At 38.5% G+C, this 16,763-nt stretch overlaps 1 protein-coding gene across 4 annotated transcripts in view; it reads right to left on the reverse strand.

Annotated features, from left to right (window-relative positions):
* Nucleotides 1-16,763, reverse strand: part of ZNF148 (zinc finger protein 148) — a 42,239-nt gene that overhangs the window by 14,489 nt on the left and 10,987 nt on the right. For 2 of the 4 annotated variants that reach the window (XM_071435322.1, XM_071435321.1), the window contains 4 exons: nucleotides 6,200-6,545; nucleotides 4,871-4,996; nucleotides 1,701-1,824; nucleotides 953-1,036 (listed from right to left, as the gene is read on the reverse strand). In XM_071435322.1, the coding sequence (XP_071291423.1) occupies nucleotides 953-1,036; nucleotides 1,701-1,824; nucleotides 4,871-4,996; nucleotides 6,200-6,529 (664 nt within the window). In that variant the 5' untranslated portion in view covers nucleotides 6,530-6,545. The remainder of the gene's footprint in view (nucleotides 1-952; nucleotides 1,037-1,700; nucleotides 1,825-4,870; nucleotides 4,997-6,199; nucleotides 6,546-16,763) is intronic. The other 2 variants (XM_071435323.1, XM_071435324.1) reach the window with 2 other exon arrangements.

A 16,763-nucleotide genomic window follows, 5' to 3' on the forward strand; every position in this document is an offset into this window, starting at 1 on the left:
AACAGGGCATTTGTGCATGTAACTCCCTGTACACTGCTCTGAAAATTCATTTTGCAGAGTTTTTTCTCCCTCTCAACCCTTACACATGCACACACTGCACTGCGTGTTAGTAGCTTTCATATCCATTTAAATGCTACAGCCAAGAAACACTGTGCACATTCACCAGCTCTGCTTTTCTGAAAAAGAGGCTGAGAAATTGGCATCTAGTCCAAAAGGGACCATATTACAAAATATTTAAAGAGGGATTGAAAGGCCATGCACCAAAATGCCAAAAACCCAATGAAACCAAACCTGTTAAAGAATGTGGTTCTGTGTGGTGCAACAAGGTAAAAAAAAATAAACATATATAAACTTTAACTTGCTTTGGTTTAAAGCTTCGGGCCTTATTTGACCTACACTGCATATTTTTAAACTAAGACTCTTCTTTTTAGAACAGTTCTGAATTAAACCTAAAAGAAGAAAAAAAGTGGAAAGAAAAGCTGATACTAATACCTTTGGGGTTAGGCATTTTGGCCATTTTAGTCCTGGCACTTTTCCATCAAATTCAAATACAAACAAACAGACAAACAAACAAATAAATCTATGGAAATGTAATTTGGAAGTCCCCCTTGTCTGAATTAACTTGATACAACAAAAGACAGAACTGCTTAACGAACTTTGACTTTTATGAATGTACAAACTTCAGGATTTGCTGCTCTGGGGTTATTTATAGAAAACTACTTTCAGATCCGCTTACTGGACTTCACACTCATTTTACAGCCAAAGGAAAGTGGAACAAGTTGAAAGCACAAAACTAATTTCTTTTAAAAAGCTTTATAACTTTGTAACACGTTTTAAATTAAAACAAACTACGACAGGGTTTTTGGCTGCATATTTATTACCAGAAACCTTGCCTGAGTGGGGAAACAGTTTTTAAGCACGCCAGTAAAGATACTCAAGGCACTATACTCACCAGTATGAATCTTCTCATGCCTCTGTAGCAGGTACTTCTGTATGAAACGCATGTCGCACTGACTGCACTGAAATGGTTTTTCACCTTGAACAATATAATTCCACATCCATAAGTTAATAACTACACACTGTTGTTTCTGATAACTATTTTCGAGGAATATTAAAATGTCTATTAAAAACACCAGCATCTGAGCGAATTCCAAAAATACCCTGATACCAAAAAACATTTGCCTTACTAGGTACATGAACTGCAGAGCTCTCTCCATGATCCTAAGAGTCACATTAAGACTAGCACAGAAGAGTGATCTGGAATGGCTGTAATTTCCTCAAGTGCAAGATCAATCAGGATGCTGGCATAGACTGCATTCAGGATACTGGCAAGCTATTATAACAGTAAGTACCTTTTTCACTTCTCCAAACACAGAGATACCTCATCAGGCAAATAAGCAGCCGCAGCACATTTTACAAAGGGGTCAATTTTTGGCACTTAGGCTACAAGTCAACCCATTACTTTCTGATAAAGAAAGAAAAGAAACCTTGTAAACAGTTAGCTCTTCAGTTTATTAAATATATGTTGATATTTTTTTTTCTGATATTCTTTTGACACTTTGGTGCATGGAATCTCTAAGCTTAGATGCCAAGTTAGCTACACTCTTAAAACTGAAATTCGCATAGAGCTGAAAACATTTTTAACATAAGTAAACAACTCTTTATATAGTAGAAAAGACAAATTTGAAGTCAAGCAGTACCTGTATGAATGAAGACATGTCTCTGTAAATGGTAGTTGGTTCTAAAGGCAGCATTGCAATGCTCACAAACATGAGATTTGTGGGTTTTCAGACCAAGTGATCCATCCTCATTTATTGTAAGGATCTATTTTAAAAAGAGTAAAATTTGTTCTCACACTACCCTCTAAAGATGTCTTATTAACTACAAAAAAAAAAAACATTAATTTTTTCGATGCAGAAAATGTAAATATTTCAGGTAAAACAATGCTGATTTCTACAAAACTATGCGTTAAGCTTCTAAAACACATTTCCAATTGCAGTCCAATCCAACTTGTGTCTCGTTGTGCATTAAGAGATATTTCAACAGGATGGAGACAAAGGCAGCTCATGGAAAATCAGCTTAGAGCTTCCCTAGGCACAGCTGAGTCACTTTATACACTACTGTTTATTTTGTCCGTCTGTTGGAAAGGATGCAAAGTAATCAAACCACTCCTGGGCACTAAACCATGGACAATCGTATTTTAAAGAAAAAGCGAATGGTTAAATTCTTTATATCAAATCACAACTCTAAATGTTTGCTAAAAGTCATTAAAGCTTAGCCAGAATAGTCATATATATTATCTACATCTATATAAAAGCAGTAGTCTCAAAGGTAAAATTGTATTTAAAAAACCAAAATCCCAAAGCCAAACAACCAAGAGAACAGTATTATTCTTCTCCCCTTTCAGGTTTTTCACTCAATAAAGTATTGCTCACTTAATATACATATTAAAGCATCTCCTTGATGACTTCAACTTGCCATACTCAATTGCTTTGCTGTCAAACAAAGCCGCTATTTTCATATAAAATTTTAAAAACTTAAATTTTAAAAATGCACCACATCTACTTTATTCAATAAAGCTAATCACAGGTTTTCTCTAATTTGTCAAAAAGAATAAAAATAGAAAACTAAACCAAAACCCAAAATCTCTACTATCTCTGGCAAGAGAATAAGCAAATCAGTAAACAAATTACATTTATAAAATCTTGCTTAACTGCAAACACAACTATAAAGAAGAGCTTAAGGAATCTTAAATAATACAGTTTAGTCCCTTCTTATTAAAAAAAAATAAAAGTATGCTGGGAAAACACATCTGCAGTTTGATTAGCTACAGCGTTTTAGTTTTTATGATAATGACAGTGATGAGAAAGAGAGAGTCAATAACTGAAACAGTATCTCTGAAATAGCAGCAAATACTGTAGGATCTACTTAATTTTTAATTCTCCTGCGTCAAAACAAGGGTGAAAGTCTCAGACTAACAAATTCTTGTGCATTCACTCTGAAGGACAAGCACATTCATACGTTTGTAAGATTGGTGTGTTACAGCTCCAGTCACAGAGAGAGACAATTGTAAAGACTCTGTTCTGTAACATTACCCAGCTGATGAAGCCGACTGCGTCTTTAAAACAAATTTAAATACATGTTATGAAATGCTTTTCAGATATTATATTGAAATTTTAAAATAATTGTGCAGAAAATACACTTAATTTCATGGTTATTCTAAACCTGGGCTCTTCTACTTAATCTACCACCCTCTTAAATGATGAGAGTTAGCTTTGTCAGAGCAGCTTCCCTAACCAAAGCAACAAAAAAGCTTGTGCGTGTGAGTGTGTGCGCGTGCGTGTGTGTCCGTGTGTGCACGTGTGTGTGTCTGCGTGGGAGAGGGAACAGGAGACAGGAGTCATGACACCTGATGACTTCTTCCTTACCTGACTACTGCATTGATAGAAAACAGAATTTAGAACGTTTCAGAATGTTAACCGACTTCCATTTGTCAGAGTTCCAGCTGCTTGTTTGGATGGAAAATCAACCCCACTACTCTGGAAATACTGAAACTGCAGTAGGTTCTCACCTATGTTGGTCCTTAGGCTTTTTTCTACTCTGCCTTTCTACTCTGACAGGTCTGAAAAAGGGGAAGAGAGACTGAAAAAGAACCTATTTAACAATTCTCCTGATCATTTTTCAATCTTTTGTCATCTCAAAAGACTAATCCTGGCAGACTGGGAGATAAAAAGGAAGCATGCAAGTACACGTCTGTAGAAAGAGGAGCACACACCTCTTCTACCTTGCCATGTTTCCATGGAAGTGATCTCTGGATGTACTCAACCTAGATCTCCTTTTTCTCTCACAGGGAGAAGTGACAAAAAAATGCACAGCATTTGGAACTTGCTTCCACACCCAATCTGAAGCAATTTCTCAGCTTTCCAAGAATACTACAGGTGCAACCTTATTTGACAGTGCTTTGAGGAGGACTGGAAGGTCCTGCTCCCAGGGCAACAAAAAGGAGGTTTGGGAGATTTTCTTTGTATTACAGTGAGTTTTCCTTTAATGTACAAACAGTCTGGGTTGATTTCTGAGTAGGCTTATTTTAATGCTGCTGTGTGATAACATATGACTGATTTACTTCTATCAGAGCAGCCTGCACATGTTCTATTTTAAGTCTGAAGATTAATACTGATTTGGGGAATTACTAGAAGATGTAACACTGCTACCTCATGAGGTGAAATGATTCTGCTTTTATCTGAAGTGCTTCTCAACAGAAGAAAATTGTTTTCAAACATACAGGGATACATAGTCCTCATGAATGGATCTACAAAACAAATTTTTAAGTAACAAACCAGCAGCTAGGGTAAGAACCTTTTGATATAAATAAATACATATATGAAGATGATTATGACCACAGGAATTTTCCCTACCAGTAAATTATTTTATATATATTAGTAAGCTTTTTAGAATTTTCAAAACTACCATTTTAGTTTTCTTTTTAAAAACTTTTCACTACTATGCGTGAAGCATATAAAATTATCAGGCTCACAGAAAAGCACAACTATTATTAGATAGATACAGAGTAATGATTTATAAATGGTCTACAAAGCTACTGACTCATAATTTAAAAAAAATATTTGGAGAGAGAACTGCCTGGAGAGACAGATGTTAAAATATGTCAAGAGTTCATGTTGCTAAAAGGAGTTCAAAGAAAAACACTGTTATATCAGTTTTGTTTTGGGTCTCTGGTGAACTTCAGAACTGCATCTTTACTGAGCAAACAAACAATTTCCAGCCTAACTAGTTCAAATGCTAATGAAATTAGTCATAGTCAACCAAATCTTCAGGTCCTTTTAATCTTGGTTTTGCCAAATCAATGTCTTACTTTTGCTGGTGAACGCTGTTTTCTTTTCTTCTTTTTCTGCAAATCTACTGGCTCTCGTATTTGTTTTTTGTCTCGTTTCTGTTGTTCAGATGCATCAGTAAAGGTAATTTCTTGCTTTACACTGATCTGTTAAGATACCAAGTGCCAGTTTCAGGTAAGGTTCTCACTACAGAAAAGCAATTTTTCAATTTTAGAAGATGACAAACTGCTGAAACAGAAAACCTTTTCCTAAGGGAATTATCTTCTGGCTTCACTCTTTCAGAAATTTAAGTGAAAGAATTAATATGTATCTTAAATAAAAAGGGCACAGTTAATTTCCTCAGTAACATTTTGATGTATCCTTTCATTCATCTCCCAAGGTCTTTTTTCCTGACCTGTGGTGATTTTGAGATCAGTTCATATATTAAAATCACTTCCATCTGTAAAACCATTCAGTTTTTCATACCTATTTTACTTTAGTCCGTGCTGTTGTCAATATAAGATTTAACGGAATAGTTTATTATATATTTAATACAGAAGTATTTTTAAGAGAAAAAAAAAAGACCAGTTCCAATGAAGTTTTTGAAAAAAAAAAAAAATTAAAAAAAATCTCAATCTAATGTGAACTTTAATGAAGACCATGATACTCTCACATTTTTCTAACACCTGAGCCACCTGATCTACAGCTAACAGAGTAGTGTTTTAACAGTGCTGTGTTTCTGAAGATTATTCTTCATGTGTAAGGCTCTCTACTTTTATAGTCCTGGTGACTGTCCTTTATGTTTGAAGGGTAACAGTGATGGTGTGTTGCATTACAGACAGATGCTCTGTTTTCCAAAGGAAGTCATCTCTATGCTCTCTGGGAAAGCCAAGGTATGCCTTCTATGAGATTCCGTGGAGGGGCATATTTATGGTCATGTATGAAGTGTCACAGTCCAACCTGCAGTGTGAATGCAATTGCTAAGCGTCCACATACCTTAAAAACATACAAGATGCTTCCTATAGCAAAAGCAACTAAACAGTACTATGAACAGCATAAACACTATGCACCTTCTAATAACGCTATTTATTCCGCTTTGCAGTTACCCCTGAACGTTAAATATCCTTAAAGGAGCACATTTTAACACTTTAGTTCTATGGTAACAGCCTGCTTATAAAATATTTATAAAACAGATACTTAAAGATTATACTTAATTGGCAAAATTTATCCACAGCCAGAGGCAAATGACATAAATATTTTGATAATCAAAATCCAAACAAGCAATTAATAGATTCTTGCCAGAGTAGGATTAGACTACCAGATCAAGCTTCCTAGTAATCTCTCCAATATTTCACAAAGAAATTGCTTACAGGGACATTAACAGCATACTGCAGCCCTTGAGGAAGTCTATCTTGTGCATCCATTTCATCATCATTTTTTACCGTCTCCTCATGGACCATGAGTTCATCATGTGAAATCATCTCTTGCTGTCGAAGTTCACTTTCCTGTAACACTTCATCTGTTGCAAGAATTTCTTGGTGCGGCATAGTCCGATCTTGAAGCACTGCCTCTTGCCGTTCTCTCGATACTCCAGACTGGTCAGATACTGCACCCATCCCTACCATAGCCCTGGATGACTGCATCTGGTCTATGCCACCACATTTAAGAAATAATCCTCCCAGCTTGTCTTCAATGTTCATTCTTAAGTGCAATTACCTACAAAGAAAGTTTTAATAGTAAACATCTACAATTGGTGTGCTTGCTTAAAATTTTTTACTTAAAAACATTTTATAAGAACTCAAGTCAGTACTCAACAAACACACATGCAGTCCTAAAATTGATACTGAGTAAGAACCAAGAGTTGGATATCTTCAAGGAATGTCAAAAGACTCTCCCTTTGCACATCTGTGTGCACACAACTGAACACTTTCCAATAAAAGGTTTCAAATCATGCTCCTGACTTCTGGCAAAAGTATGGTAATTAAATGATGGCTAATTCCTCCTTTTCATTCCTTAGAAAACTTTTAATTTTTTTCTGTATGCCCTCTTTGCTCTGTTCTCTTTTTCCATTTTGACTGTCTTTTACAAACACCTCTTTCATACTGGTCCTGTTCTCCCTACTTCCTTGTCCTTCCAGTGCCCTTCCACCGCTGTTACCCCAGGGCACTGTCGCTCCTGGAACACCTTAATATCCACAAGTGAGAGAAACCTGGGCTGCATCCAAAGCAGCAGTTGGGGGAGGTGATTGTGCCCCTCCACTCCACTCTCCTGTGACCCCACCTGCAGTGTTAGCTCTGGGGCCACAACATAAAAAGGACATGGATATGCTGGAGCAAGTCCAGGGGAGGAAAGGAAAATTATCAAAGGGCTAGAACATCTCTGCTATGCCAACAGGATGAGAGAAAAAGAAGGCTCTGGGGAGCCCTGATTGCAGCCTTTCATTACTTAAAAGGGAGCTTTTAAGGTGAAGAAAGAACTTTTTAGCAGAGCCTGTTGAAACAGGACAACAGGTAATGGTTTTGAACCCAGAGATGGTCAAATTAGACTATATACAAGGAAGAATATTGCTACAGTGAGGGTGCTGAAACACTGGCACAAGGTGCCCAGAGAGGTGGTGTACACCCCCTCCAGGAAAACATTCAAGGCCAGGTTGGATGGGACTGAGCAAACCGATTTAAGTGAAGATGTCCCTGCTCATTGCTGGGGGTTGGACTGGATGGCCTTTAAAGTCTCTTCCAACCCAAACTATTCTGTGATTCTATGAAAATATAACTTTGTAGCTAAAGCTGTACATCAAATAAAAACTATAGAGGTCGAAGCTGTTCATAAAACAGGAGCAGGAGCATTAGTGAGGAAATATAAATTCCAAACATGAAAAGCAATACAATTCACAATATTCCAACAAGTATATGACATTATTAATTAGTTTTTAGCACAGAGCAGGAGGCTTTTGTGAAGCTGGAAGTGGCAGCATCTTCTCATTATGCAAGACAGTTCTAGGACTCCTCCTTGGCACACTGGATGTCCAATCAGAGCAGTCAGTCTCCTTCACCCTATTCCCCAGGCCCATAATCCCTACTACCCACTCCTCAGTGCTCCTTGAGACAGACACACCAACAGACAGAGAGACAGACAGACAGACAGACATCCTTCCTCCATCCCTCTATGTTCCCACAGCCAGAGAGCAGAGGCAATACACACACAGGCCACAGCAGACACAGGTGGGAGCAGAGGCACAGGGCAGTTGGACAGCACACAGCAGGCCCAGCCAGAGCACCACGTGGGACCTCGGGCAGCATCACAACAGCAGCAGCACCTTTGGTTTTGATGCACTCAGAGTTAGGATACAGGTGTGATGTGGGTACATTGCTACACAGCAGCTTCAAATTCCATCCCCCTGAGTGCAGCATGGAGAAAGGATCCAGCTCCATCCAAGTCTCAAGTCAGAGGCTATGCTGCCTTCCCTGCAGCTCACAATGACTATTCACAACCAAAGAAATCAGGTCTCTCTGCAGGTTATGTCCACAGAAATCGGGTCTCTGCCTAAAACCAGCAGGACCATCACAGCAGAATTGCACCACAACAGCCCTCTGCCAGTCTAACAGGCTGCCAACATGCAAAAACACTCCATCAAACAAACGTACATCAAGTGTGTAAATCTCCATTTTCAGTTTCATCCATTTGATCACTTTCTAAATAATTTTCTTCTCCAGGAATATATTTCAAAAACTCTCAGTGTATCTAAACATTTGTGAAGTTTTCTTTATATCAAACTACATCGAGTTTACAAAATAAACAGTGGTTTCTTTTTGGGTGAGATCCTAGATTACTTTGTAGAATTGGAACCACCAGCTGAAAACTCTCATGAGTTTCTCCTACATTGTCCTTTGTTTCAAATATTACTATTGGTCCTTAAGATACTGAAAGTAAAATTAACTCAACTTCTTTAAAAAAAAAAAAAAAAAACCTCACCACACACCACAACAAATAAAGTAAAAAAGCCAATTCACACATCCTGATGGCAAGTCATGTCTTATAACTCAAAAGTGAAAGAACATTCGTCCCTACTCTGTACCATAAGAGGTTCTAATCTAAACTTCCGAATACATCATAGAAAGGCTGACAGCCAGGATGGTCTGACCTCTCTCAGTTTCAAATACTTAAGAAGCACACCAAAGGAAGAGGCTTCTCAGGCAAATACTTTTTTTATTATTTTTAGTAAGCCTTGCTCTGCTGGAAATCAGGAGGACAGAGTCACCAAGCTACATGTCTTTATATATGACAGTGTCATCAATCTTTTTAGCATTCTTCCTTCCTACATAACAAGACCATTTTAGGGACTAAAACCACTCATGACAGGAGAAGAACATGGAAAAATTCTGTTCAGCACATTTATGTTTGTGATTTGTCCTTTTTTGTTCTCCTGCAATTCTAACACAAGTTTGAAATAATGCTTTTGATTTTCTCAGTATCTGTCTTCAAATACAGACAACAATTTCTTAATGCCTTGAGTGAGCTCAGGTAGTGCTATGTGACAAACTGCCTCTCAAATTAATCCATTTAGAGTAAGAGAATGAGATGTCTTCAAGGGAAAATGTAGGTCTGATATGCCATACAGCCACTTGCAGACATTATATAATCCATGAAGTATTTTTCATAGGTAACTGGGAAACCAAACTGATAGTTTCTCAGCAATGACAAAAACAAACAAACAAAACCTGGCACAGCACTAAGGCTGTATTCTTCCAACCAATGCAGATCTCCCAGACGTCTTGCAACAACATCATAAAAGAAGAAAGTGAGGATTAATTTATCATCTTTTTGGTTTAGAATATCCTGTGCCAAGGGAGAAAGGTGAGATAGAAGTGAAATTCTTAAGATTTGGTAAAAGATGGTGCAAAAGTCCTAAAGCTGAGACTGGTTCTTTTGGTAGAGCATTCTAAATATCCAGCTTGAAAGAGAGACTTCAAGGAAAATAAAACAAATGTATCTACTCATTTCAGCCTTTATCTGAGCTCAGGGTACATCTCACACAGACTGTCATTCACTATGCTTTTGTTCCACACTACAGAAATATGACAGCATCAGGTCACTGCAGATTCTCCAAAGGAATGACGTGGACAGGTATGAGAATACAAGAACTCAAGATGCTGAAACACATTCAAGGGAGAACAAACAGCATCAAGTGTGAGAACATGGTGGCCCTAATCTGTCTGCTCATGCCACTGGCAAGAACAGCACAGAAGGTTGTATCACATGGAGGACGATACTGCCACATCACTCTGAAATTAGGTAGGAATTGCGGAAATCCTGGATTTAAAGCTACTTCCTGGCAGGAAGTTAGGCAGGCGAAGAAGCTGAGTTAACCACACAGAAGAGCCTGCTGCTCTCACCAGCAGAGGCAGGAAGACTCCTGACATGCCAAACCTTGGGACAGCTGGCGAGATACAGCAGCTTCCCAGAGGACAGGCCAGCTGTGGGCTGGTATTCACGGGTCTGGTTGGCTCCCACAGTTGCAACGGATATGGAAAGTTTCTTTCTCACCCTGACTAGCAGGTTTAGCAGAGTCATGCAACTGAGAGCCCTCAAGTTGTCTTCCAGCCATGATCTTGAGTCATATCAGAAGTGCTGCAGTAAGTGCACTGCTTATTAATCAGGCTTTCAAACAACTGGCTTTTCAAAGAAAAATAGTGAGAACTTATAGTGTTAGGCTGCATATGAGAAGTGATGAAAAACAATATAAGTTACATGACTTGCAGGTGATGTTTTAAAACAAAGAGGTAATGTTTTAAAACAAAGAACCACAAACAAAAACAGGCTATTAATCCAAGTAAGAAGCATCCTAAATGCAATTAATTCAGTAAAACACTTGTAATTTGTCAAGTGACACCTTTCGACTCACATAAAAGGAATCCTATCATTTAAATTGAAGATGAGAAGTGTTCTTGGAAGAATGACAGTGTGATAAAGAAATGTTAGTCAAAAGCATTCCAACAAGAACACTTTACCAACCTGCAAAGATTAAATATATTTTTAAGTGCAAGATGCATTTGTGAAATAAAGATCAACTTACTTAGAGATTATCTCTAGAGAAGCTACAAAAATGCAAACCACACACACACACAAGCAAATTTCTTGGCATAAGACATTGTTATCCCTATTGCAGAGATGTTTTTCATGGAATTTCAGAAGTTCTATTAAGCTTCACCAAGTAATATCTTGATTTTTCTTAGAGTATATAGTATATAAACTGACAGAAAACTATAAACTGACAGAAAAAGAGCTGTCAACAAAACCTTTCAAGAATACGTTTTGCTTGATAGAGGTACTCCATGCACTTACTGTAGGCAAAGCATCTCACAAGAGACATCTACAGGCAGAGCTCCCTGGGGAGGAGAGAGAGGAAGGGGAAAGACTGCCCAGAAGAGGTCTCACAGGAGCCTGCCAGCACCTCCTCTTCTCACAGGGCTCTCCCCAGCTGCCTGCAGCACATCCCCAGCCAGCGAAGCACTGCTCAGAAACCGCTGCTCCGCCAGAGCCTCCGGCTGCACTTCACAGCCATTCATTTCAGCAGCCCTGACATCAGCTTTTCCAAAGACTTCTGCACTGACCTGGAGAGCTGAGCAGTAAAGGCAATATTCCTAATTAAAGAAACAACCACTTCAATGAAAACATGCTGCATGAAAAGCATGACAACATTTCAATTCAGAATCAAAAATAAAAATACCATCAAGAGAAAACAGTCATTGATTCAAAAAGTCTGCTGGGATGGTGGCTGCTATGAGGTAGATGTGAACAGAGACCCTAAAGGAAAGCAACAAAATTTGTAAGCCATCAGAGTTTAACACCTGGTCCAGCTCTTGTTCTCCACTTTGATTAAAGGTAACGGTTATTCTATCTTCTCCCTTCTTTTCTTAAGCATGAAGTAAAGCATTATTTAATTTAATAAGCAAGTACTTAGAGATACTAATTGGGTTCACTTTAAAAATAAAATCCATATGTGCAGAAAAATGAATTCTGTAGGATTTAAAAGACTACTTATGACAGAGGAGAAAAGAAAACACATTTAAAGATTAACAGCAGAGACAAAAAAATGAAAATCATCTGCGGTTTAGTATCTATTTGTAGAACAGAATTAATGTTTTTGCTTTTTCTTCTAAAGTAAGATGGACTTTTTTATATTTGTAAACATTGTCCTGCGAAAAGTCTTTGTTGTTCCAGAACTTCTACCACTCCTTTAAGTGTTAAAAAGCAGGATTAGCTGCTTTCTATATCCATGACCCACTCCACCCTGTCTCCTATACTATCTTCTCCCTACTTTTGCAAGGCAAAAAGGAAGGAAAGAAGGCTAAGGGAAACATGAAAGGAAAGTTGTTAAAATATTCTTCTATTGTTAAAGTTGTTAAACTATTCTTCTGGCTTAAACCTGAGCTCCTTCTGAAGGACTGTAGCAAAGACTTGAGACAGAAATATGACTTTCCCTCTAGCAATAAGCTCTCTTTGACCATGTTTTCTAAGATATAACAACCCAAACACAAGAGCCAGGATGCACAACAGCAATTCTAATTTGCCCTTAGCAATCTGATACTGTTCTGCTGAAAACTACCTCCAAGATTCCCCTCACAAAAGCTGACACTGTGCTCAGCCCAAGGTATTAAATGGTTTCAGGGTAACCTTACACTGGGAGTAGCCTGATGACGTATTTTAGCTCCACATTTTGGGAAGTGTATTTTCATTAAAGACAAGACAAAATCCCTGATGAGCAAATATCTGAAGCTACAGAACATGTACCTTAGCATTCCTCCCACATCCTTGCTTCAAGAGCTTTTGGAAGAAGGAGTACATGCAGAGCTCAAACTACAGAACATATAAAGGTTACTTGTGCAAAATGCACACAGAGTAAACTTTTCAAAAGGCAATCTGGGGAAACACTTCAGCTTCTTAGGGCTCATCTCTTTGGTCATGCTATAACTATTTGTGCTAAACTGTAAGCTTAAATTAATATAGTGTACATAAATCTATAAAACTCCCTAAATGAGCATTCTCATTCTAGTACAGAATTTTTTTCCTTCCCTGTTTAGTGGAATAGTGTAATTCACCTTGGAAAGGTTATTCTGAATTAAAAAGTCAACCCCTTTATAATCAGAGCAGTTTACTGGCACGATAAGTAAAACCTTTTTAAATAGCCAAACTTCTAAAAAATCAACTACAACTGATAGGCCATTCCAGTGGGACATTTGGTGTGTTTTGAGAATTACCCAATTCCCAATGATACTGCAAGAAACAACCCAATAGAGGGGGTACCTGCCCAAAGGGGAGTGGTCTGCACCTCTCCCCCCCTCAGATCTGGTGTCCTGCTCTGGGTTGAGCACAGAATTCTGTAGCTGAGAAGGGAGCTGGACAGAAACAGTCCCACAGAAAAGCCAGGAGGTTTCATTTGGGTCAGTGGGACAGAGCAGGTGGAGCACACGGGAGATGGGCACTGAGGAAGCAGGAGCAGGGAACAGGACAGTTTCTCCAGGAGGGGTCAGTGGCTGGATCAGATCAAAGTGCATTGTGAAACTGCCCCACAAAGGCCATGTGCACACACAGAGGAACAACTCAGAGCTGCCACCCACACATACCCAAAGGCTATGCCAAATTCAGACCATGGGAAAAATGGCTATCTACATTCTCAAATGCCTTCCTCCTAACATGAAGTGTAAAATCACTAATAATTCTACAATTCCTGATGCTAATGAAGAAAGAGATAGCAACAGGGCCTAGTAGCATATTTAAAACTACTAATGTTTAAGTGTTTCCATGAATGAAACCACCACCAATGCAAGCCCCTCCAAAAGGAAGAGAAAAATTAGAACTGAACAGGTTCCTAACATCCACTTTAAACCCCTATCAGACCATGAAAAATGCTGACTATTCTCATCATATCAGAAAATATATTTAGTTGCACTATTAAAATATGGATACAGTCCAATACAAAAGGAAACACAGCTAGCTTTCACAGTATCAAAGGTTCAATTTTTAGCATACCACAGAAGCCTAGAGAGTAAAGAATAATACCCTATTTAATGGTTCTAAATAAAGAACATTAAATAAAATTCTCTCTTATCCCTACTCAGAAAAATAACACTCAGCTAAAAGAATGATTTTTAAATTAACACACAAGTATTTTTAAGAATCAATTAGAATGTGTTGACTTGCAAAAAGAAAGCAATCAAACATAAATCATCATGAAAAGGTTAACAGATCATAAAATCAACACATTCTAAAAGGTAACATATGATACACTCTTATGACTTGTTGCACAGTTATTTCTGAGTGCTCCATGTTGCTGAACACATGCCAGTGCAGGGCCTGACTCCACCAAGATTTACACTCATACTGAGCTGTGAATAGTCCTATTACAATCAACAGGATTACTCACAGAAAATCTCCTTATCGTGCATAAAATTATCCATGTGTGAAAATCTTTGTCACCTTTCTTATCCTGAAATCTGTATTCCATCATCACCAGCATAACCATAATTTAATATCAAATGTGCATATGGAAAAGCTTGTGATGCTGTATTTAAAAAGCCACAGTTCCATGTCAAAATCCACAGGGGTGTTACCAGTATCACAAACACACTTTAAATAGTCCAAAAATCACAGGCAATGCTAGTTTTTATCTGGGGAAAAAAAAGCCACTGGTTTTGTAGCATTAAATCATAAACTACTAGAAAATAGTTATTTTTCAGAATTTATCTGGGAATTTTTCCCACTGGATAGTTAACCTCAGAAGAACACTGCAGGATTTCTGTCTTTGCACCATGAAACTTGGATACTCAAAAGTGCTCACTCTGGGGACTTCTGGTGACATTTATATTGAGGAAAACAAACATTACACATAACTAAGGCTACCTAGCATCTTCTAAGTTGCATTTTACACCTTCAGTTCAACTGGTGAAAATTTTGTGAAATTTCATCTATCTCATGCATGCCCCAAGCTGAAACTTTATAAAAATATTTCAGATAGTGTGTCAAATGGTTTTTCATTTTATTTTGACAACAGTGCAATTCTATCACAAAGCTGAGCCAATCTAACAGCTAAGGTCATTGAAAGGGGCAATTAATTCCTCCTCCTAACTCTGAGAGTCCACCCTATCATTGGTGCCTACTCTAATGCTCAGATTTTTTAAAATGTGATTTTTTTTTACAAGTCCTTAAACTCCTTGGGCCTCACAACTTCTTTACCATCTGCAAGTACCCCTGAAGCATCTCTACTCATCACAAGTGCTATGCTAGTGCTGCTTTACAGAAGATGACAACCTGCTGTTGCTCTCAAATTGGCCCAAACACCAAAGGCCTGTATATGTGTGTGCATTTGTTTCCTTCTTGGTGGATAAAGAATTGGCTGGATGGTTGCACTCAGAGAGTTGTGGTCAATGGCTCAATGTCCAAGTGGAGACCAGTGACAAGTGGGATTCCTCAGGCCTTGGTACTGGGACTGGTGCTGTTTAACATCTGTGTCAGGGAAATGGACAGTGGGATTGAGGGCACCCTCAGCAAGTTCCCAAAGACACCAAGTGGAGGATGCCCTGGAGGGAAGGGATGCCATCCAGAGGGACCTGACAGGCTGGAGAGATGGGCCTGTGGGAATTTCATGAATTTAACAAGGCTGCAAGTGAGACAGGGCAATCCCAAGCATAAATAATGGTACTGTACATTTTTAAAATGCAAATATCATAAATATATGTGTGTGTGTATATATATATATATATACACACACACACATATATATATATATACACATACATATGTGGTTCTATAGCACACTGGATGGAATGCTCCACAAAAATATGTGAAACTAGTCAGACAGATTATAAGATCCTTGCTCTGTTTGTTACAAGTGCCAAAACATGCATGAGTCGCAGAGTGCATGAAAAGAAAGCCGTGACCATTTAGGCAGTTGAACCCTACCTTGCAAAATAAGATCAAGCCCTTTCTACAAAAGTTTTTTAAAAATAGGTGATCAATAATTATATTTGGCACATTTTCTGGCTGCTTATTCTGACACATTTGGGTCAGATGTACCCAAAATGCTGAGTACTCAGGGCTGCAATTATGTCACTTACAGCACTACTTTAAAAATACAAAGATGAATGCAATGCTGCTATTTTAATTTTTAAAAAAGCTCTTAAAGAGCTCAATGGACATCCACACCAAACACAAATTTTCATCTTGCTCATAGGCACCAATTCTCCAGCCATAAAATAAGAAATATCCATTTCCTCTCCCTGAGGCATAGTAAAATACTTGTAACAACAAGCAATATTCAATATAGGTCACAAGGGTGAACTAATCAGTTTGTGGTGCTCTTGCTCCTGCAGCCTGAGGGGAGAAGGCAGCACACCTCAGATGGAAAGGTAAACCTGCACCAATGGCTGAGAAAACTGCTGTGAGAAGGTGGGTAAGAGGGGCCTGGCCTCCCCATGACCTAACCACTGACCAGAAAGCCCAACCAGTGGAAGGTTTCCAGCTAACATGGAGCAGCCACTTTGGTGCAGAATCATTACAGGATGGGGCACACCAATGTGGGACTGCCATCAAGAAAAGGTAAGCATGACAGCAAGACTTTGAAAAGAGAAACATTGTTTACCACCATGATGTAACAGAACTACTAGAGATTTGGCTTCTTTTTGCAGCTCTGCCACTGCTTTTGGGGCAAATCTGTTATTTTGGCAAATCATTCGCCCTCCCATCTTTCCACTTCCTGTCTCTAAATCAAGTGCAATGATCCACCTACAATTTAGGTGTGGAGCGAGCAGCAGACATTATCTCTGAGGGTCTCACAAGCCTACTGATAACTATTACAGTAATTTCACAAAGAAATATATCCATTCTGCCTTCAGAGCAGGATTAAGCAGAGCACAGTAAGAGAACACACATTACGCA

Source organism: Agelaius tricolor, unplaced genomic scaffold, assembly GCF_023055355.1.
Source record: "Agelaius tricolor isolate 1412-34295 unplaced genomic scaffold, bAgeTri1.0.p SCAF_10, whole genome shotgun sequence".
In the NCBI taxonomy this organism is placed as follows: domain Eukaryota; kingdom Metazoa; phylum Chordata; class Aves; order Passeriformes; family Icteridae; genus Agelaius; species Agelaius tricolor.